At 35.3% G+C, this 25,665-nt stretch overlaps 1 protein-coding gene and 1 long non-coding RNA gene across 2 annotated transcripts in view; both read right to left on the reverse strand.

Annotated features, from left to right (window-relative positions):
* The window catches only part of LOC132922140 (uncharacterized), a 57,015-nt gene extending 39,068 nt beyond the window's left edge, over nucleotides 1-17,947 (reverse strand). The window contains exon 1 of the long non-coding RNA XR_009660988.1: nucleotides 17,402-17,947. This is a non-coding gene — a long non-coding RNA (uncharacterized LOC132922140). The remainder of the gene's footprint in view (nucleotides 1-17,401) is intronic.
* A 1,497-nt stretch (nucleotides 17,948-19,444) lies between these two features.
* Nucleotides 19,445-23,295, reverse strand: LOC132919830 (leucine-rich repeat-containing protein 24-like). Its single transcript, XM_060981709.1, has one exon. The coding sequence runs from the start codon at nucleotides 22,859-22,861 to the stop codon at nucleotides 20,672-20,674; it is 2,190 nt and encodes a 729-aa protein (XP_060837692.1). The 5' UTR covers nucleotides 22,862-23,295; the 3' UTR covers nucleotides 19,445-20,671.
* Between the last annotated feature and the right edge of the window lie 2,370 nt (nucleotides 23,296-25,665).

A 25,665-nucleotide genomic window follows, 5' to 3' on the forward strand; every position in this document is an offset into this window, starting at 1 on the left:
TTATTATATATTGTAAAACAGAAAAGCATTCCTTTAATCTCGTCGTTAAATCGAATTGAATTTCGCGATTGTGTATCGTTTGTTTTTTTCCAAAATGTGTAGGTGACAAAAACAAGGGGTTTAGACTAAGCTTTAAGCCTGCAATGGAAAACTTTTAAATCAACGTGAGACTTCGTGCCTGTGTGGGTGTAGTATTTTCGTTTATAAATTTATAATCGTATTGATTTTGTCACAATGTAATACATAATATAATAATCCGTTTAATGTAATTAAGTCGGACATTTCACTAAATACATCAGTTTAATTAATCCACGGGTGACTTAAACATTCGAAAAGCTGTATTTGTTGTTTGGCACGACTGCAGTAGCGAAAACCCTTTTAAATCCTCGTACTTCCTTATACAATATTTATACAATATTATGCGATTGAAGTGTTTTGTTTGACTAAGTGGAACTCGATGCTCAAATAATAATCTTTTAGTATAGTATTATTTTCCTCGTTCTTTGAACACATTTTTAGGTAGTTACGCTTGGCCATATCTATCACGTACGTTTCTTTCTCTTCAATATTGGCATATTTCAAACACTTTGAATCCAATTATTTTGAACTTTTTTGCACTTACACAGAATTTCTTTGGTTTCGTTTGACCAAAAATATGGATTTGAAACCAAGACGATACTTTGAAAAAGTTTTCTATTTATTCATATACAATATGAGCGTAACTCAATTTAAAAACATACAAATTACATTTTAAAAACATGATATTTTAAATATAAAATATGAATAAAAATAACTACAATATACCTAGTAAAAAGAAGAAAAAGACGTGTATTCATTAGCGAATTGTTTAAATTTATTGAGCGAGAAGTATTAAGCTCACAATTGGTGATACAAAGAGGTGAGTGAGGAATGACAAAAAGGAAATTTGTTCGAGTAGTGCGTGAAGGGCACAACAATTTAAGCGGGCAAGAAGTATAAGTGAGTCAACTACACCGGATAAAAGTTTTGCTAGAAAACAAAATTTGAATTCAAGCGTAACACGTTTCATAAATTACAAGACTTTTAGAGAATTAAAGCAGATAGTATTTATGTGCATCCTACAAGGGTTTAAATCTTCATGCAACTTAAGGCCTAGGTCGCGAATAGAATATCACTTACTGACTCAATTTTAACTTCATATAATATGGTGTATGAAAAACAAATTGTTGTATGATATACAAAGAAAGACATAGAACGGCATTTCGATATATCAAACCCTAATCATAATAATAAATAATAATAAATTGGATAAAAAATCTTCTTCTGTCTATCATAGGTGATTAGAATACATTATTTTTTTATTAGGTATTGTGTAATAAGTAATAATTACAGAACATAATATACAAAGTGGTGAAGTCTAAACAACTTTTCGAATTTCCTCCAAAGTATATCTGCGCGTGTCTATAAAATATAATATTATATAATTTTAACGATTTAACGACGTTGTCCCTTTCAAATATTACTAGTGCACACGTTATGTGCATCTACAACACCGAAGCACTGCACATATCGACCTATATAATATGCACCGAAAACAACGAGTGAACGCTGTCCTATATTTTCTATGCATATTATTCAAAACGTTATACGATTCTGAGCAATCACGGGTGCTTTACCGACTGAGTTTTTCGATAATTCGGGCTCACTATTACTGCTCCGTTTCATTTGGATTTACATAATAGTATATGAGTATATGAGGGCTTTTGTTGTTGTTTGAATAAACATAAGTACACAACTGAACTCTTATTATTACGTAGTATATACGCATCTATATTATGTAGGTGTATTTGAATTTAAGGGTGTTTACTGGTTTTTGGTAGCAAAGTGGATTAACTTGGTATCAAAATTATTGGTACTAATCAAAAATACAAAGTGTTCAATACCAAAAAAAAAAAAAAAATTGGAAAAACAAAAAAACAAGTCTGGAAAAACGGGAAAAGTTTTAACAGAGTCCATCTGCTTGTTTTATTTTAATTAAAAAATGAACAACAGACCTCATATAAATGCTTTACACACACAAAAACGTATAATTATTTGCATTGAATTAAAAATTAATGTATATCTATAACAATAACCTACTTTACCTACTCAATGACGAAACAGACTCGACACCTATAATTATACAGCAAATTAATTTCTTTAATTTTTTTATTGAATTTTTGTTATATTATCTACATTCACTAAATACAAATTGTACCGAAGAAATTTTTACGATTAGGTTAAAATTAAAAATGATAATAACGTTAAAACAAGTAATAATGTACTTAATTTTGAATTTATTGATATTTGTTTTTGATAAATAATAATAATTTAAATGTTTAATAATATGTATAAATGTATAATATATATCCTTCTTTCGTAACTAAAGTGCAGTTTTTTTAATAAAACTGTAAGATGTATGTACAAATTTTTTTTAAATTATTTTAGTTACTTTAATTAGATCTTTTATGAAATTTGAAAGCAATAAAAATAATGGAACATAAAATAAATTTTTTTAGTGCATTGGTTGAAATTTTAAATTCATTTTATACGGTTTTAAAATATTTTATTTACATCCTCATTTTTATAATATCGATTGAAATATTTTGGCTATATAATAATTAATATAATATGTATTTAATAATAATATTCGGTTAATGGCCAATGTCAATGTGTATATTTATTAGTTGATTATATATCGTAATTAATATTTCTAATTAATTCTTCAATATGTAAATGAATTATACATTTCCATAAATTAATTTATTCTAATTACTCATTCAAAACATGTTCGTTTCTTGCAGTGGTAAAATTCTAAAATTTGAATACCGATTACTTATGTATTGAGGTATTTCAAATTTAATGAAAAATCCCTGAAACAGCTATAGTATCGAATAAGATAAATCAATGTTTGATATTTTGTAGTTATCATCAAAATAACAGTAATAATAAGTATACATTAATATATTAATATTGTATATAATTGTGTCCAATCACATAACTATTATACTATATGAAAAAGTATAGTATTACAAAATAAATAAAATTTATTTCTAACATACGATCAGATAATATTCATATTTTAATAATTTAAAATATTCTTTATAGTTTAAACTATATTCCATCTATGTACAATATAAATGTTGAAACTAGTGTAAATTTATATTCTGTTCCAATAACAAATTAATGAAAACCTTAAATTGTTGTCAAATTAGTAATATTGAATTACAAGATATTAAGATAAGAATATTCGTTGTTCATTCTTTTATCAATGAAAATCGCTCTCTCATAAAGACAAAGCAAATGGATTTTTAATTATGATCAGCAGATAAAAATAAATCATCTCATTGACCAATTATTATGATAACAACAAATTTAAGTTCCAATTATGTTGGTGTTACTTGATAAATGGAAATTCGTTAAAAAAAAAGTTACATTCTTGATGCATAAAATTGTTTTCTATGTTTAACAAACCAAATGAGATTCAAAGGGGTCTCAGTTTTTAAATGTATTGTATCTAGAATTGTTCAAACTTTGGTAAAAGCAAAATAAAAATAAAATATCCATGAAAAAAAATTAAATATACGAACAATCAGTGAATAATAATTTCAAAATATCGTTGCAATGTTGACTGTGGAAAATGGAAAACGATTCTATATATTTGCAATTATAAATAAAATTAAACAAATGCAACAATAATTGAATAAAAAAATAAATATGTTTTCCGACACTGAATCCGTCTTAATAAATAAATTCGTTTTAATAGACAGGGAATTTTTTTACGTTTACCCATTAAAACTTTTGGTTTTCATAACAATACAAGATCTTTAGAGCCGTAGAGGACGAAGCAACCTTGGAATTTCAATCAAATTTAATGTCACAAAGAAAAGTTTTTAGGCGTAGAAATTTACATAGAAGAAAAATACTTACACAAAACGTTCAATATAAACCTACACAGCTAGGGAGATAAAAGGAAACGAAGTTATCGATTCATGTTATTCGTAACACGGTATAGAGATACGTCGGGAAATAAAATCATATAAATATTCAATAAAAAAAAATTAATGTCATCTTCATTTTTTACGCTATTTAATTTATCTGCAATATTATAATAACAGTTATAATGGGATATTTAATGTTGGTATTCAAGACATTTTATGATTTTATACAATATAATATCATAACGACGAGGCAATACCTGTAAGTAATTAGGTACCCATATTATGTTTAATGATCATAATTTATAATATAAGATAATAACATGGCGTTTGTTGTACTGCGGATGCTGCAGAAGCCGGAATCCCGAAATTAATCGGTTCGGGAGTATGCGTTCGATTTCGTGAAACCGTGTGCTAATAATATTATAATCGAAACTCGGCAGCACCAAGACAAGTAGAAAAGCGGGACGATTGCTCAGCTGCGGCCGGCGTAGGTCAATTACGACACCAAAGTAGTAGTAATAATAATAATAATAATAATAGTAATATACGAGTATATAACCGCCGCCAGCCACCGTATCGTCCACGTCCAAATTAATTGATTACACGCCGCTACCGTCTTACACCCGGACACGAGCAACATTCGTATTCTAATAATTCGCCCCAGATGACCAATGGACGGCCGGCCAATTCATTATGTCGCACGACGACAGCGCAGTTCAAATGTAGGTCACCATGTATATTATAAATATTTTAATCGACAACGAGACACTTCGCGTCCAACACATAATTACTTATATAATTTATTATATTATATAGTTAAACGTCATTCATCGCTACGGACGTTTACACGCCGTGAACGTGAAGGGTACCTATTTATTGTTTTTATATTGTATACTTATTCGATGGTCGTGTTTTCAATAACCAGGCAACGGATTTAAATGTTCTAAAAAACACGAAAAACTCCTTAAAAAATACGATTTAATGCAATCATAACAGAATTTTTTTTTTTAAATACTCTTAAAAAAATTATCCTAAAATTATTTTTGACGTTGAAAAAATTTGTTTAATTATATACATTTTTATTCTTAGGCATTAATTATTTGTATCATTTTCATTATCTTCTAGTTCTCCTATCTTCTTTTTACTCTGAAAATTATTTCCAAAAAATGAATAATACACAATTTAGTTAGATACATTCGTAATACTTTTATCTGGTGTTTCATAATAGCACTGTATAATCAGGTGCTGCTTAATTTTTATCGAACTTTATCAATTCCTTAATAAAACATAAAAAATGCACTAAAAATGTCAATAAATGCAAAAGAATGCAAAATAAAAATTCCTTGATGTATGAAATGAACTTTTGCTTGGAAAGCCATCTTTTCGGACATTTAGAAAAAAATGCATATCGCATTTAAATCCGCTCCCTACCTATAACTTAACTGTGTCTGATGACGTGCTGAAGTCATAATATGAGTATACATGAATCCATCCCACCCTCATTTCACATTTCTGGTCCAATAAATAAAGGTCAAACGTTATTGTGTTCAGATTAAAATGTATTATTCCTATTTCGTGCAATTCGTATAGACTCTACACTAAGTACACTATATGTAGACCATATTATAAGGGTAAAAAACATTGTGTAGATGGTTATTGTAAATAAAAAAAATTTTGTTTGTGAAGGGAGAATGGTGGTGCATATAATTTCTCATACTCTCATATTATATTCTCATAACAGTATAACACTATATGTTTGAACGTTGATGTGTAAGAAACACATTTTGAGTTTTTTTTTTTTTTTGTCTGAAACCTATAGGAAAGATTAGTTGCGTGTATCATCCACTTTACGGACTCCCTCTGTTATTTTTTGGGATGAAATCCATAAAAATCAGTAATAATAAAAGCACTAAAGTAGCAAACCATTTTTTTTCACAGACGGTTAGCCTTGGTTTTGAATTAACATAATAATAATATACTTCTACAATAATATATCGGTTCGAATATCGCGTGCAAACGCGGAATGATTCCCGCCCGGTCTCTGCTGCTCAGTGACATATGATACTATGATTTGCAATGCGGCTGACGAGTGACGACTATACGTTTTGATTTTTAATGTGTTTTTCTGCTTTCGGACTGCGAGAAATAATAAGCTAACCACTCGGCGGCTTGGATACGCGATACGGCGGCATTCGTGGTCCGCACACTACCTATACCTATTTGTGTGTAATATGATTAACTACGAACTCGCCACACACGGCGTGCGGGCGGGCCGGCTATTATAATGATAATGACATGACTGCGCGGCACACTGGTTTGCCGGGGGACGACCAATACGCGGTTTGTAGACTCTCTCGTGAAATCCGAGACGTATTTTACCCGGTTCCGTCGCGTCTTATTTGCGCCGCCGATATTTCGTGACTATATAAGCACACACGACACTCTGTTCGAACGTCGTATATACGATTATTATATTATGTATATTTACACGCGCCGTACACGCCGACCGTTAACCTGCTCGGACGTGGCGTTTCCAAGTGATTATAATTTAAAAACGGCGGCGATGGCGGCGACTCTGTAACGACCGGCGAATGTCATGTGATTTGTCGAGAATTCGTTTACCCCAAATATGCCGTTTGTCCGAATGTTCCGAGAATTCCAAAAACTATACTGTGTGTTATACTATTTATTGTAATATAATACTGATTCAATATCATAATACTGCAGTATATGCTAGGCAGCCGATACGGGGCGTTTCACCGTGTTTGCTACTGTTAATCAATTTTTTTTTTACTTATTACATATTTTTTAAAACACGATTTTCGACATTTTTACTCTATTTTCATAATAAGAAACCATAATAACCATGCGTTAAAAATTATAATATTTTTTTGTTAATTTTGATTTACCAAAAAATTATTCCGTTTGTCCGAAATCAAAACTGTAGTTCTCTCGTTTTTTTACTCGTTTGTCGATTTATAGATTTATTTATTTACGTTGATACTGTAAAAATTAAAGTTGATTGATTTCAAATTTTTATTAGGTACATTATAGTGATAATATATACGTTTTTGAGTTTTGAGAGAAGTATACCAATAGTTACTGACAAGTGTTTATACGAACACGTAACCGTTGAGATGTATCCAGATGTACGTAGAACCAAACATTCTCACATTTTGCCGCCATTTTCATCTGGGAATTTGTTGTCCGATCATTGCACTGGTATCTGGAATTTTAAAACGCGCTACAGCCCACGTCACCAGAATTATATATGTTCATCTCCTCGAACGATAGATTCATCGTCGTTGGTGACATATTAATTTCCTAATGCACTCACTATAGTCACTACATATTATAATATTATATATATGTATACGTATATGTATATATTGTAAAACCGTAACTAGGAGGAGGGTCTGGGGGTCTGGATCCCCCCCACGTTTTTTTTCAGTTATGGCCTTGATATATTGTACCCTGAGAGTACCTACCTACTATATAAAAGAACTACAGCTCGTTTTCGTATTCTGTTCTCATCTTATTACGACGTGTAATATATTTTTATCTAAAACGCCCACGCCCCCTTATTTCGCCTAATAACGTTCATCGCATTAATGACGAGGGGACGGTTCCTTATACTCTTATTATTCGTTAAATGTAATTACATCCACTATCCGGGCGAGTTGTGCATGCAGTAATCTCGTATTCTCGTTATATTCATCTCATTAATGCAGTCTTGTTTATATTGAATGCGTCTCGGTGTGCTAAACAACCATTATAATAATTTACTAGCAATGTATATTATGTATCATACAAACGAACTGTGCCGTATATATTACATTGTTTCAGATTAAAACTCGCGTCAGTAAAATCAAATAAAATTACGTTATAATATAATTTATTGTGAATGGATGCGAATACCATACCGAATGACAAAACTAATATAGGTACACACAATTGTGTGTTCTCCGGCACACAAGCTATAAGCACTGCACCGCGCTAAGTAGACAAATCGCAATTTATATTAAATAATATGACGTGCTACGTGAAGCAGTCATTGAGTCTCCACGTCCTACGCTTTCGTTCGGTTATTACGTCCTCGGCCTTTATAATCCTTCGTCCTACAATACACAGGATTATATACTATACTGTATATAACATAATGTAACAATATCAAAATATAATACCTATTATATACAATATTATACATGTATTACACTCTTGTTATATAGTTGCAGCCTCCCACGGAAGATTTTATGCGTTGACTAATGCATTTCGATGCATATTTCAAGAGCATTTTAAGTGCTGTTTTTACCACCAGGAATAGGTACATATCTTATGATTTGCAATTAAGTTTTCCAGAAAATTCACAGCCCTTACATACCGTGTATGTATTATTCCTGTATAAATATATATTTACCACGCGTATATAATATGATAATACGCACATCGCCCGTACTTCGCGCGATTATTATACTTATACAACAACGACTCGCATGTACGGAGTTATACGGTAGTTTATTGTGGGAGTGGTGGGAAAGTACGAAGAAAACCTCAATAAAGTCATCTTCGGCATATTTCCATTATTACGTCTACAGAAATATTATATTAATAGTAATCATCCAATCAGTTGAAAATTCTGCAAACAAGCGCCAGCCTCAACAATTTCCAAATCGATTCCATAAATATTTTTTTTCAAATTTTTCTTGTACCTATATTACAAGAAATTATATACAATTTTCGCCGTGCATATTATTTTACCTACTACAGAAAATCTATTCGTAGAATAATAAACATCATTTAACTAGGTGCAATAACAAAATCAGTTGAAATCTAGTCAAAACTTGATATTGTAATCAGCCCCTATTATAGTTAATCATACAACATTAATTGAAATCTCCATAATTATATAATTACAGCGTCATTGTATTTTTCGAATGTGCACTTTGTATAGAGTTTAAACTATCTATAATATAGTAACAAGTGTTTGGACCCGTGCATTTTGGTAAAAGTGACAGTACTTAATACGTGCGTGAGGTTGGCCATATACGTACCATAATATTGTAATAACTGCATTAAACTTGCATTAATATTTTGTAACTTTTTATAATAAAATCATTTGCAATCTAATATTTTCGACAAAATTAGCGGGGGGCTACAAAGTTAAAATGGTGAAAGATATTGGTAGAATTGTGCTGCAAGTTTAATGCAATTATACAACATAGTGAGCAGACTTCACAAATACTGTTGGAAAGCGGTAATGGCGGAAAACGACTACCTATTGATTATTTTTATTTCGTAAAGTCGATATATCATGATATCGTGTATACACAAACGACTTCAAAATATATTATTTATATCCGACTAATGAAATACAACTTTTAACATCGGCAACTACACTTGCATTGTATTATAATATTAAATTTGCTAATCGTATAAAATAAGCATTATATATAGCTATATAATATATAAATAGGTACCTATAGTTCCGTAAGTGTTTTTTCTTTATTCATTTTCAAATTCTTCCCTAACGATTCGGTCGTCTCGTACCTACCACAAATCATACAATTTATTGTTGTTGGTTCCGTTCGTATTATACAATGTCAAGTCACTCATATTATCTTATATTATTTTATTTAGTGAATGCAAGACGGACGCAATGAACGCGTCCTCGGTCGGCTCCATCGTGTACGTCCGTTGCGCGTATGTGATATAATTTAAAACGAATCAACATTCAGTGGTCCATATATATACCAAATAGTACGCTATACAAATATAATTTACCCGTGATCGTGGTTAATGCACGTGCAGTGTATAATGCGTTTAGTATTATATTTAAATCATTAGAATGAATGATGCACGTTCAAAAGTAAAACGCAGTTATATCCGAGACTGGCGAGACTAGTAAATTAAATATGATATGACCGGAGTTTATGCTGTGCATTACTATATAGCTTATACTGCTGTTTATAGTTTTATATATACGAAACACTTGAAAACGAGAAGCGTGAATAACATAGAATATATTATACATTTTTATTTTTTTGTCAGAAAAAAATTCAATCGATCGACTTAGATAATTTCGATGTAATATAATGCCTGTGAATATAAATAATAGTATAGTAACACATATAATATGTGTGTGTGTTTTAAAATATAGTTTTTATTTTTTATAAATACTCGACAATAGACCGAGGGTTAATGTCGGGTTGTAGACATCACAATTACCGCATACTTCGTTTAAATTATTATGTATTTTATTAATGTAAGTAATATAAATACCGCGGCATCCAACACACCACTCAAGAACGTATTACATTAGTCGTTTCTTTTTAGAAAAATACTTTCGGAATAATGATCTTTTAAAGAAAACAAATGAATCTCTCAAGAGTTTACGCAAGTGCCCGCTTCGTACTTGAGTACTTTCTTATTATATGCGTGTTAAAAGCGAGCGACGTTGAGATTATAGGACGCGGTCTGCAGTGTCTCGGAGGAAAACGATAACTACGGGTCGGTGATTCATTTTAACGAAATACATATTTTACTGATACGAGTACATATGACAAAAATATTCAGTCACAATAAACAACGTAACATTATTAGGCCGTCTCACTTCGTGTAAGTCCATCACCGGAACCCTCCATTTTCCCATTTTGAAAACGCAAGACCAATCGTTACCGCTGCGTCATCGTCTGTGCTAGTTATTGCAAGACAAATACATTTCGATGATGATTTTTCAATCCTTACAGATTTATCCAGAAATATAACATAAGGGTATACTGAGTTAGTGTCATCACCTTTATCTCATATTTTTAGTTCGATCTGAGTCATTAATCATTTGCTCTCGTACCATACACCCCGACTTATAAACTCGATATAGGGCCAAGATTAGTATTACTGATGGTATGATCGGTATGTACATTCTGAAGTGAATATGTGGAGGAAAAAAGTGGTAACAAAAATTTGTTTTGCACCGACGAGCACTGTTGACCTCTGTATATGGATCCAAAAATCCAATGCGTGAAATGAGGAGGGAGAGCGGAGACTACAATACGCATAGCTATTACACAATCGTATTTACACCTGTAGAATAATTTAATCAACATAAAGTGTACGATAAAATCACTGCATACTAGTTGCAATATTATAATATATTATGTTAAGTCCGTGCGGGGGATCATAACGATGGACTGTTTTCTTTGCCATGCGTATAAAAACGTGTCGAAATAATAATGTGCATGGCGCGCAAAACGACTGTAGGACACGCACGTTGCACCTGCTCCGACACAATAAAATAAATAATAATAATACGACTGAATTATATTATAATAATAAAGTACGTGTATATTATATGTGCACCTTCTACCTGTTGTTGGCGTTCACCCTTTTTGCGCGGAGACTCGTCAACTCGCGTGTACGATTTCGTGATATATAAATGATGTTAGCATTATACTAATATAATAATATACAGGCTGCAGGTAAATATATTATAATATTATTATTTGCACACGTGTAACCAGTTCCGTACGTTTCGCATTCCACGCAGTGTAGGTATACGCACTGTTATAAACCAGGTTCGCGGTATACTACTCACCATCTGTACACGACTAATATAGGTACGTATACGCATAATAATAATAATATATAATATACCGGTCGACTATCGCGAATAAAATGCATTATGTGTATATTCTATAAAGCGCACAGGACTGCATTTTCATGCCAGGTAATACGAAGTGCTATAAATACATATGGTGTGTGTATATATTATATATATATAGCGTATAGGTCGTGGGCGTTTTATTTAAGTGCACTAATCCAGTAATCCAGCGTTTCCCAAAGTGTGTACCTTAGGGTTTCATAGGAAAATCTCAAGGGTTCCGCCAGATGTATGTGATTGTTGAGAAAATTATTTTATATTATATTTGGATTATTTATATTATTAAAAATTATTTAAAAAAAGGGGGTTCCGCGAAACACAAATTATTTCTCAAGGGTGTCGTAGTCGTAAAAGTTTGGAAACCGCTGCATTAATGTAGTAAAAGTATTTTTTATAATTTATATGTTGAGAAGAATAATTCAAAAGATTAATCTTATTCGGTTTCTTGCAGATTTCAGCTTTTTTTTTTTGCGGAAATCAATTTTTACTTAATAAAGTAATTTTAGTAGTTTAATGGGGTACATGAGGATGAGGTCATGATGTAACCACGTTGGGAAAAACCACATCGTGTAGAAAAATATGCTATCGTCATTATTATAACTGTGGTATAAAGTATAAACTATATGATAATAGTTTATAGTTCACCATACAGACATAGAGTACTATACTATTTACATAATGTACATCATTAACTGAATCGCCCGAGAGCACCAACTTGTAGTCGAAAAATGTTTGAGAAAAATATTATTTTAAGTACAACATTCGTCGTGGAGACCAAATCACCGTACACGTAATTTATTTATACAACATGATGGTTTAAGTTGTGCAAATAATTGTAAATCGTCTTGACCTTCGCCCGAGTATATATGATGTCGAAGTCGTGATAAAGTGTTCGCGATAAGTGTTCTGCAACATAAAAATCGACAGATGTCTATACTGAACGAAACTATACATTTTTTTTTTTTTTTGATGATCATAATAATTATAGATCAAAAATGATTATGAATTTGATAATTTAGAGTTTTTTTCTAGCTTTCTGCGATATCCATACGAGAAATATTTTAACAAATACTTTTCAAAACATTATTCTGTATATAAATTCAATTATAAGCATCACATATTATTATATTATTATTTATTATACAATTTAAATCGTCACGAATAATATGTTACCTTCTTATTGGTTCCTGGATTTTTGAGGATAAGAAGAAATGGACAACAAACTATTCGACTCGATGTCTCGTATATCTGCGAATTCTCTCTATGTGAAAACGTTAGGTTATAATGTACATTTCTAACATGTTTAGAATTGACCAGATAGTTTAAAAAATCTTTTGATCCACAATCTTCACGTATAATCCAATATATTATATTGTATTATATTGATATGTTCGAATTTACGTCAGCGAACAAAACCATAACCCACTTTCATGTGATATTTTCCGCATTTTTCCACTTATATATTACACATATTATTAAATCATTCTGAGAGCTAACTACGCTTCACGTCAAATATGTAAAAACTTTAATTCTCACAACATCTTTAAAAGCTCATCCCAATGTATACGTCATACTAAAAATAAAATTTCAGAATAATTTCCTAATATTTTTTACAAAATATAACTCTTTCGTTTACTTAACGTACCTATATGGTATATGAATCCAATTATTTTAAGAATGTAAGACATTATCTTGTTATATTTTATTTCCATCTTTTACATTTTAAAACACTCCTCAACGTGTTATTGTAATTTGTAAATTATGTTTTATTGTTGATAACAGTTATTTTATAATGATATGCGTAATTAATAATGTAAGAAACACTAAATATTATGTATAACTATGATCAAATAACAATTAATTTATCAATATCCGTTGACATATAAATGTTATTTATGTATTATATAATATTAAATAAACGTTGACGTAAGCTTATTGCCTTGTTGTTAATTTATACATTATACATCATATACACAAATTTGTTATCGAAATATTATTTTTCTTTTATCACACTACTATTATCAATATGTATACATAAAACCTAATACGGTTCGTTCAAATTTCACGAGTTGTTTGTGCGTGAGCGAAACAATGTTGTGCTAACAGCGATCGGAATTCGATCTGACGAGGAAAGTCCCGAATATACATAGTAATAATAATACCTAATCATGCGCGCGTATACGTCTCGACCAAATAAGTCGGAATCGTGAACAAGCTCCCGCGGCTATAGCAGCTGGCAAGACGTATACGCTGTACGCGCGTAATAATAAAAAAAAATATTTGGTAAAAGTATACAATAGTCTTATGCCGACTATTGTGTAGCTTATCCGTTCGTCAAATATATGATAAAAATATTAATAACAATAATAAATATATGCATATATAGGTATATTATATTAAACACTTAAATGTATAAAACTCGCTGTCTCGCGTGGTTAGATCGTCTCAGTCGATAACAGACTCGACGTGCGTAATTCGTTTCGTTTAAAATTTAAATCCTCACGTCCCGCATTACCACCTCACCCCCCTACCCCTCGCAACAAACATACGATATAATTCATATAAGCTTTAATCCAAATCTGACTGCGGCGACGACGACGACGACGATAATAATAATAATAATAATAATAGGTACAAAAATATATGATATTCCAACTTTAATATGACTATGTAATATTACGGACACGTAATATAAATATATTTTTTATTAATCTTTATCTCTATAATACAGGGAACAACAAATCTCTTCTACAGAGTTCTGATCTTTATAATGCTAATCATAATGTACATAATAATAATATTATGTACGTATGTAAACACGCGACAATAATAATATAATACGAGTATATGTGTACGAGTATGCAGGTCATTATTATATTGTATGCAGCGGACGTTTGGATTTTGATTACAAAAATTAAATTTGAAAATTCACGCGTTCCCGCCGGTATTAAGCTAGTTGCGACAAAACGTGCTCAACGACTTAATCCACAAAGACATCTCATTATTATTTATTATTACACAGTGAAATATATTATTTCGTTTGAACCCACCATAACACGACTGCAACAAATTTTTTAAAAACATAATTATTATTAGGTATTTCTTACGGCTTTGGTAGAAATGAGGTATACTGAGTGATTCATTTATCGAACAAAACTCATTATTTCACTCTACTGACATTTTTGAAAATTAATTCTAATGATTATTATTTTTAATTTTACGTTTTCAACTAGTTTAAATGACAACATAATATATTGCTAATTTAATATCATTAATCAGATTACCTTTTGCAGTATTTTGATATATTATAAATCGAAAATTTAACGATTAGTTAATAAGTAATAAGTATTTAAAATTTAAGTAAGCGGAGGTAGTAGACCAACATTTTGTAGAGCATCACCGTACCGCTCCAATTCGTTCACCTAAGCTTTAAATACTTATAAGTTATCACTACTCATAAATGAATTTAAATTTATTATACATCGAAATACTCCAAATAATAATTCAATTTATGATATGTAATTCAAAATGTAAGTTAAAAACTTAAACAATTATAACGATAAAAATTATTAAACATTTTTATTTTTTTTAAAAAAATGTAGATTTATTTCGGCAGGAAATTATGTAAAACAAATATTTCCAAAAATATTAATAGATTTTTAAATAAAAAGTTTTGTTCAATAAAAATATGGCCCAGTATATGATATTTATTTATATTTATGCTCGAGATGAAAATATTTTAACCGTGTATTTCATAAAATATATGATGATATACGGTGATACTGTTAACAAATACATAAATTTAATCAGTGATAATTACTATTATTTTCTATAAAATATTATTTATTTATAGAATAAATTTACTATACCGGTAGATATGTTAAGGTAACACTTTGTATGCAAAAAATCTTGGGATCCTACAAATTGACGGTTTTTTGATTGTTCGAGTTTGTAAATATTTAATTTGGGCAATTTAGCATAATGCTGTAACGGCAATCGTTACAATGCATTTGAACGAATGATTTTGAAATACTGTTGTGTTTAAAATATCTTTTATAAATAATGCATTTTGTTGTTGTAACAGACTCGGGTCTGTCTGTGAATTCCGCCGGAATGATTAAAAATAAACTGTTATTATTTGTTATTAAAATCATGTACCAAAAATCTTATTATAATTGTTTTAAAATTTTCAATTAAATATAATGCGTACTTTGTTTATTTTAAGAGTATATTATTTCACCTGATATAATATGACACAATCGCCCCTAATTATTTGTAAATATTCTTACTTGTCTACTTAATCAAACTCATCAAAAAACTTATAAATAATATTCAATATTGCCGAAATAAAATGTCTTCTCATCATAATACATATTATTTTCTGAAAAATCAGTCCAAGCGCGCCTGAATGTCCTAATATGGTATGTATACACCGAGAGCTATACGTATAGCACAATACATCATGGTCCGTGATCGATATTAAGCGCTTCAAAAATGTATCAACGCCAGTTGAAAAATTGCGACGATTTTCGTCGTGTGACAGAATTTTTTTATAATCACGCATATGTATAATACATTATATGCGTCATCTTTTAGAAAACTGACGACGAAAAAAAAGAACCCAATGTCGAGCAATGTTACCGTTATATATAGTTACAATATTTCATTTTTTTTTGATCCTTTTTTTACCGGGGAGCAATTTAATTTCGACGAAAGACGTCGCTCGTTACAAAGATCAACCCGGAGATTTCGAGTCGGTCGCGCTCGGCGTACATCTGTTGGATTCACATATTATTATATGTACAGCTATAGGTACCGACTGCAACAATAATACTCAAAAAGTATATACACTGTAATGCGGTGTGTGCACTAACAAAATATAATTTAACACACACACAAGCGGGCGCTGGTCGGACACATCCACGGCGGTTCGTTATAATATTCGTTATATCATGAGTTTTTTACGTTTTGCCGCGTTAATATAATATTATCATATTACGGGACAGTGCTATGTGGTTTCTCATATCGTAGATGTGGGAACAAAACGCAAACGCCGTCGCTATATAATAATATAATAATAATATAAAACGCGTGTGTAGCGAATAGCGATAGTGCACTATGCAAATCGCAAGTAAAAATGTATAATGATACGATGATATTATTATATTATAAATCGTGTGTAAATTGCCGTCCGCGGCATAAATCTGCCCGGCGTATAATAATATATTTATTTTTTTCGATTTGGCGGTTTTAAATAATTATTATTACAGGACGTATAAAACATTATTATTATTATTATAACGCGTCTGAATACGAGTAAACGTATAATATTATATTATATAATACTCTGTATCTACATATAGCGACCGGCTGGAGATTTATTTTTTCAATATATTCTTAAAACGCGCGCACACGTAGTGTTTTATTAATTGGCCACTTGCGACGGCGTTCCGGCCGGGACCAATATCACGTAGACGGGAAATAAAAAAAGCAATTCTCCTAAAACGCAATACAAGTCACAATATCTAACATAATATACGTAGCAAACTAAAAAAATACGCGTTAATAATATTAAATGTGTGTGTGTGTGTGTGTGTGTGTGTGTGTGTGTGTGTGTGTGTGTGACGTATGACCATATTATATATTATATACGTTGCTCGGATTTCGTGCCGAAAACACCTATTCAAACACATGGCGTGCACTACAAGAGGAAAACGATATTTCAAATTCCCTATTGCACGTGTATATTATATGCAATATATTATTATAATATAATAATACCTACTTGCGTCATGTGCATTTGCATTTCTACGTCGTCGTCGTAGTCATGTAAAAACTTCGGATTGCTAAGACGCGATATTATTTTTCATCAATCCGTACACATTTCGAGCGAGTTCGACGGTTTTCCGGGCTGCCGTACGGTCTTACTAAAAATATTATATTTAACCATATAAAAGTATTAAAAAGTGCACAGTCACACACGCGTGTACCTAATATATTATATTGTTTTATAGTTTAAAAAAAAAATCGGTGTGTGCTCAATGCACAATATACGACGTAAGATCATTATAATATGACATACCGCCGAGAGCGAACGACTATTATACGCAGTGCTCTCGCGATTATGTTTACCCTGTTCGGAGTATTTACATTTTGTCTTCGATCCGAAAACGTTACACAAAAGACAAACAATACGATATTATATTATATTGTCGAGGTCGAAGAATGCTTTCGTTTGACTAGGAAAAACGACCGCCGTCGTCTCAAAGGGTTTCTCTTGCTATTCAATATACGAAGCAGCCCTGTCGAAATTGGCTGTAAAACGAGTGAGGAACCGCCAGGTGTCTTCGACGGAGCTGCAGGTACTTATACGCACACACGCACTAACGCATTATATGAATAACATACAAAATATATATTATATATATGTGTCTACGTCATGCGTGTGTATATATATATTCCTAATATACATGCGTGTATTTGAGCGCGTACAAAAGAAATCCGACCGGCGAAGGAGAAACTGCGTATTAAATATATATATAGGTATACTAAAAATAACCACCATATAGAAGACGGTAAAAGAGAGATAGACGGATCGGGTTCGAGAGAGATGGATCGCAATCGGGAGAGAGATAGAGTGAATGAGAGAGACGAACTGAAAAAAGAGAAGCGTATATATATATATATAAACCACCGCGTCGAGATTTCGGATAATCGGTACCAGGTGTGCAGCTACAGGTATACGAAGACGACGACGAAGGTATCGTGGGGGAGAGGGGTCGAGGAATAAAGAATCGTGAACGGCCGAAGAAAGAAAAAAAAAAACCGTGAGCCCTCCCATCTGCGTGTAATAATATATAAATTTTTTTTTTTGTCATTGTGGTGGCTTCGACATCATATATACCAGGCAGAGCTATACAACCTAATGCCGTTTTCTGTACGATTGTCTGTGTACCTGTCCGTAACCATTCGGAAGATTTCGTCGGCGGCGCATAAGATTCTTTTTTTTTCTTACCATTAATATTACTCTCGCTCCATCTCCTTCTATAATAGTACCTCCGTCGCCGTACCTCTTAGTCGCCGCAGTCGTTTGTCTGCGAGTTTTCCCTCGTACGTAACGTATAAAACGTAGGTATATATATATTATTATATTGTATAACTATGGAGGCATATAGAAAACCTAACGCGAATACGCGACTCCCAAACGTACCCTCACCTAACCCGCTGCGGCAGGTATGCGTTTACTACGTATTATGATGTAATAGTATATAATATTGAATCTGGCGAGACGAGAGAAGAGAACGGAGGAAAAACCGTTCTCCCGCTGTACTACATATCGGCGTAACGGCCAAATGATAATATAATAATAATATTATACGACGAGCGTCTCCTTAGCTGCTCATCCTTCGAACTTTCACGCGGTGGCGACGCGGTCCATAACGTCACTGCCATCGCCACGTGTCAAGGAGAACCGCCGCGGCAAAACTAAATATGCGATAGCGGTCGATAGGATACCACAGATTGATGGATCATAGTAATAATATATAGGCGAATACACGCATCTAAGGAAAACAGTACAACACATGCGTGAGCAGTCGTGTGTATGATTGATATAAGCAGCAAATGATGTATGTTAAAAAATAATATTCGTATATTAAAAAAAAAAAATAACGCCGTACGTGTGGGTATAATAAATTATTATGTCTTAACGTAATTCGTATTTTATGTATGATAATATATAATAAATTATATATAGGGTTGACGACAAAACACAAAAAAATAATATGAAAATATAGTTCATCGAAATTAGAAAAAAAACATAGGTACATATGCGATATGCTTAATATATTAAATATTTTTATCTACATATGACAAATAAATAAAAGTCCTTATATTATATACATGTATAACAATGATAATATTATAAAATACAAATTATAAATTTTAAACATATAGGTAGTTTTCACAACAATATATTAAAATATATATGTATAGTGACAATGCGTAATAGTGTACGACGATGACGGACTACCCGAGGTTTGGCGCACCACGAACACGAGAGATATATTAATTTATCATTTTATACATTACAATAAAATATTTATATAACTGCAACTTACTATAATAATAATGTTTGATTTGGTATTTCAGCGATGCGCCGTGAGTACGCCAATACATAATATTAGGTATAGGTATCGTCATTGTCGTAATCGTATTGTATTGTAATAGTCGTTTGCGTTAAACATAGAATAATCTTAAATTCTTTTTTTATTATTGTTTTCAACATATTTATCTTACAGAGGTAATTAAAAAAAAAAAAATAATAAAAAAAAAAATAGGTTTTTCTTTGTCACCATCGAGCAAAAAACAAACCGCATCATCACAGCCATATTTTGGGGGGAAATATAATACTATGCCTATCTTACACTTACATATACATTTTTTACGGCGCAATATAGTCATAATATACATCACGCCGTATGTATCAATAATATAATATATATACATAAGCTATTACAATAATGTACAAGAGGAACAACATTGGGCATGACGCGAGTCTCCGTAACGAATGAGATCTCACGGCCGGTTTTTTCCGTTTCGTTTCTGTTTTCGAAAAGTAGGAAAAATGTAATATTTTTCTCAAAAAAAAAAAAACCGAGCCTAACCGGTCAGAGGTTTTACCGAAAATCATTATTACTGCGCAGATGTACTACGCCGATGATTAAGCTGTAGATTTTGGTTGCAACTCCGCTGGAGTGTTTTCGAGATGGAAAAAATCGTCCGTTTCGGGTCATCGCGGTTGCGTCACACGCCGAGCACGCAATTAAAAATAACAGTATACAACTACTGAACTATGACTACAACAACATCAACAACAACAACAAAAAATCGTAGAAAAGTAACGCGAAAAGGAACGAAACGCGCCGTAGGTATACACGATAATAAATAAAACGAAACGAAGCAAAACGGTACAATAAGATTACGGGTTAGGTACAGGTGTCGAGAGGATAAAATGACGACGACCTTTGACTACCACTCGAACCGATTTCTACGCTCAGACGTCCGTGCCCGGCGTGGTGGGCGAAGTCCTGTTGGCGAACCTCTGCAGGGACGGCGTGGTGGGCAACACCGGTACGCCCCTCTGCCACACTCGCAGCGTCTTGACCGACGGCTGTTGGGACACGTCTTGCTGTTGCTGAACGTATTCCTGTTGATGGTGAAGCTGTTGCTGTTGCTGATGATGGTGGTTGTTGTTGTAATACTGTTGATGTTGCTGCTGTTGAGGGTGTTGCTGTGGATGTTGGCTGTACTGAGACACGTTGGTCGAAGACTGATTGAGGTGATGATGTCCGGTCGGTATGATCGGCAGACCGTAGTCGGCCGGATAATCGCTGTTGACGCTGCCTCCGCCGACGGCTTGTTGTTGTTGGGCGTAATGACCGCCGCCGCCGCCGCCGCCGTAGTGCAACTGCTGTTGGCTGTTGTACGAGAAAACTTCGTCGGATCCGGTGCCCACGCTGTACGCGTCGCCCGCACTTCCGGTGCCGATGATCGGCGTCCGATCGTCGTACGGGCGCACGTTCCCGCTACCGGACACAGTCCTGGCTCCGCTGTAATACGACGGAGGAGGTTTGGCGGTCGAAGACATCGGCGAATCGCACATCTCCAGCCGGGAAGCGTCGTGGTCGTGTATCAGGTCCAATCCGGCCACGTGATACGATCCCGTTGGCGTGCACACAGATCCCAGCCCGGGTTCCAGGTCCGGATCGTAGTTGCGCTCGATCACGGACGATATGTCCAGCGCCGGATTGGTCTTGCCGCCTCCGGCCAACATGCCGTTATTGCCGTATCCTCCGCCGCCGCGTCCCATCGTTGCTCCACCTCCGTTCATGGCCATCGAACCGGTGTTGGGTTTGCCGCTACCGCGATTTCCTGCTGCTTCTGTGGGCTTGGTGTCGGCCGGATATCCGGACCGCCGGATGCGCATCACGGTCAGCGCGATCAACACCAGTATGAACACGATTAGCGCGGCCATGGCGGCGGCCACGCCGTTGACGTGCGCCGAACCGAACGTGGACATGATGACGGACGGCCGGTCGGTCACGTAGACCGTGAAGTTGGCTTCCGAGTTGCCGGCCCGGTTCTCGGCCAGACACGAATACTGACCCGCGTCTTCGCGCCGCACGTCCGTCAGCGTCATCTCGCTCCGGCGGCTGCCGTCCTCCTCGTCCACACCGTCAATGAAGAACATTCGCGGGTTGGCGGACGCGGCGCCCGGATATCCGATGGCCGGCGTACCGGCGCCCTGCAACCGGCGGCCGTTCAGGTACCACGCGATGTGCGCCATCGAACCCGGTTCGACCCGGCACCGGACCGTCGCGTTGTTGCCCTCGGTCACCTCCACGTATCGGGACTCGGCGCGCACGTCCGGTCGGCAGTCGAAGTCCTCCACGTCCAGTTCGGTGAGCGGTTTGCCGGACAGCCGGTCGGGGCCGCCCGAGCACAGCGGCGGTTGGCTGTACGGCACGTTGTTACTGGACAGCCACAGTTTCATGGGTCGCAGGTGACAGTCGCACACCCACGGGTTGTCATGCAGCTCGACGGACCGGAGTTTCGTGAGCGACTCGAGCACGGTCGCCGAAAGTTCAGTCAACCGGTTGTCGTTGATGCGGAGCGTCTCCAGCCTGACTACGCCGTCGAACGCGTGGCCCGCCACGGACTGTAGCCCGCAGTGGGACGCGTCCACCTTGACGACGGCCGGACAGTCGGAGAAGGCGCGCGCTTCGATCTTCTGTATGGGGTTGCCGGCCACGGACAGGTCGCGGAGGTACGGCACGTCCCTGAACACGTGCGACGGCACGGACGTGAGCATGTTGTTGGACAGGTCCAGCTCGATCAAGTTGGTCAGACCGCGGAACGCCGACTCGTCGATCTGCCCGATGCGGCAGTTGCGCAGATACGCCTTTTGCAGGTTGGCCAAACCCGCCTTGTAGAACGTCTCGTTGGGCAATATCTGCAGGTTGTTGCCGGACAGGTCCAGCACTTGGGTTTCCGGGTCCACACCCATCGGCACGGTTATCAGCGCCCGATCCGCGCACTCGACCGTCCGTCGGCCGCCTTTCCACTTGCAAGAGCACACGGCCGGACAGCCCTCGAACGATAGGACCGAGGACGGCACCACGAGCGCCAGCAACGCCGCCGCGGCCAAGAACCGCGAACCGCGATTGCTGTTAAACCACCACATTTTCGCGATCGCGACCAATAGAAAAATGTAATTTAAACACGATTTACAAAATATATTTATTTCGCCGACGACGCACACGCACACGTCAACACTGAACTACACGGACTCCGAGTACCTGTGTATTATCACTGCGAAGACGACGACGACATGTCGATTTTGTGCTGCTCGGAAAATCCTGGATGTCAAATCCCGAGTGAAATTTTATTAAAATCGCACTCGCGCACCGTTGCCGGCAGGTCGAAATTTGTTAAAAAAAAACCGTATGGATCAAGCACTTTTACGACGCGAACAAGACATCACGGCGATCGGCACTTTCGCGTACACGGAACACTGTACGTATACGTATCGACACACTCGTAACCGTTTATGAGCGCGCAACACACGGTGACGACGACAAAACGAACCGGTACCAAAAACTGACTGAACGGGCGGCGCGACACTGGCCGGCGCTCGAGTCGCCGTCGAACGTTTCCCCCACTCTCGAACGGCCGACCGCAACAGGAACTCACCGGTTGTGTGCCCTACCTGACGACCGCATTCCCGTCGGTCCGTGACGTCGTCGTATATTATACACGCACACACACGCACAACAACACGACACGCCATCTCCTCTGCGCCGTTCTTGCGTGTTTATGTGTGTGTGCGTGTGCGTGTGTGTGTGTGTGTGTGTGTGTGTGTGTGTAGTCTACCGAGTCGCACGCACACACACACGCACACATCGTCGTGTCGGTGGCGGGGAACAGGTAAACGTTTATATATATATATATGTATAGGTACGCGCGACTGACAACAATGGACGATGACGACGACGACGACGACGATAATAATGACGATGACGATGATGATGATGACGATGATGATGATGATGATGATGGCGATGGTACGCTGCCGCCTACTCGGCCGGTGTGTGTGCGTGTGTAGCGCGTACGTACACGAAAAAGAAAACGTACCTATCAAATCGGTATAATATTATTGTTCATCTGCCGTTCACCGTGCGATACAATAATGCAGCGTTCGGCGGGGCTGCAGTGTATTCTGCCTACCGTTTTTATCGCTATTTATTATAATATTATCGCAAACCGTTTAAAATATCGTATTCGTTTTTAACATAATATTTTTCCAGGTGTATTATCCGGGCGATGGGGGAGAGCACCTCATTTTGGGGACGTTTTGTACGCGGTTTTTTGGACATTCGCCACCGTCGTGCGACAACAATATATTATAACGCACACCGACGCTAAACGCCCGCAAATCATCATTTTCGCATACGTTCTGCGTAAATATATTATAAATTATGTTTTATTCCACCGACGACATTCGCTCGTATACGTGTGTGTGTCTGTGCGTGTGCGTGTGTACGATCGCCGATAGATGGTCGTGTATGATAATACGCACACGCCAGAGAATACGACGTACGTTTTTAACGGTTTTTTTTTTTTTTGTTCTTTTTAACCGTCGCCACTGCGCCACCACCGCCGCCGATATACTGACGACTTCCACCCTTCTACCGGTCGATGTGCAGACAATGGACAAAATTTACACTATAATATGAGAAATTTCGAACGTCTAAAGGCTAAGCCTTTCTAAAGTCTTTCTCGCGTGGCGGTGTGCTTCCGGTGCAAGACCGGCTGACGTTTTAATTGTTCCGAACATCAAAACAGATAGTATCTATTGTTTTTTTTCTTAAAAACTATAGACAGAAAGTATAATAATATGTATCATTTTTTTAACCATTTATTACGTACGTACTACAATGTACTTTCGTTGGTTCTTTACATGCCAATTGTTATATATCTTTCGGTGAAAATCGGTATTTGTTTTTAAAACAAATATCCAATAAAATATCGTACACAATAAATTAACCATTCTGTATTCTATATCATGGACGCCAGGACGCGTGGGTGTATAGGTATATACGGACGTTATTACGTTAAATAATATGTCTACGGATAAATATATATTTTATTTAGCAACGTTTGAATGTGTCATTATTGTATAATGTTATTCTCGAATACATTATTGAGTGGTCAATAACTAAGAAATAAGAAAAATCCTTTTTTTTAGACGATATTATACAAATTTTAAAAAATATCTAATTAGATAGTAGTTATCTGTGTTAATTAGTACGTAGTAGATAATAATAATTAATTATCATATTAGTAATAATTTAATATACATATAGTAGTATTATGACGTGTCAATGTGTCATCTCTGCATAATATTACGACAGTTCGATTGCCGATATATTATAACATATAGTTTGTATTTCGTAACCACTTAGCTTTAGATATGTATGACTAATACATATTTAACGACAATATTATCGTCGCGTGGTCAATGTAGTTTCCTTCCGAAATTACGTACGTCGTCGTTAATGTGTTTTAAATTGCAATTTATGACTAATTTCCGTATAGCACACTATTGTGATAATACACGTCATAATAATTAAATCGAAATGTCCGTTATTAATAAATACCATTCTATTAACACGATGAAAATATAATAATATAAAAGGTATGCGGTAGACGGTAGTCGAAACCGGATTCCAAAGACCGTTGCCGAAAATGCATATCATTATGTAAGAGTGCACCGCCTATAATAATTTTATTATAGTGTTAAACTTCAACATTTTTTTAAGTTTGACATTTTAAGATTTAATTTTGGTTTCTTATTGTATTGTGACAATCAAAATCATCGTTAAAAATAGGTACTATACTATAAAATAATTAATGTTTAATGTATACACTATTATACTGTATACAGCAGTGAAACCTCCCCTAAAGGATACCTCCCAATAGCGGACA

This window comes from Rhopalosiphum padi, chromosome 2, assembly GCF_020882245.1.
Source record: "Rhopalosiphum padi isolate XX-2018 chromosome 2, ASM2088224v1, whole genome shotgun sequence".
NCBI lineage: Eukaryota > Metazoa > Arthropoda > Insecta > Hemiptera > Aphididae > Rhopalosiphum > Rhopalosiphum padi.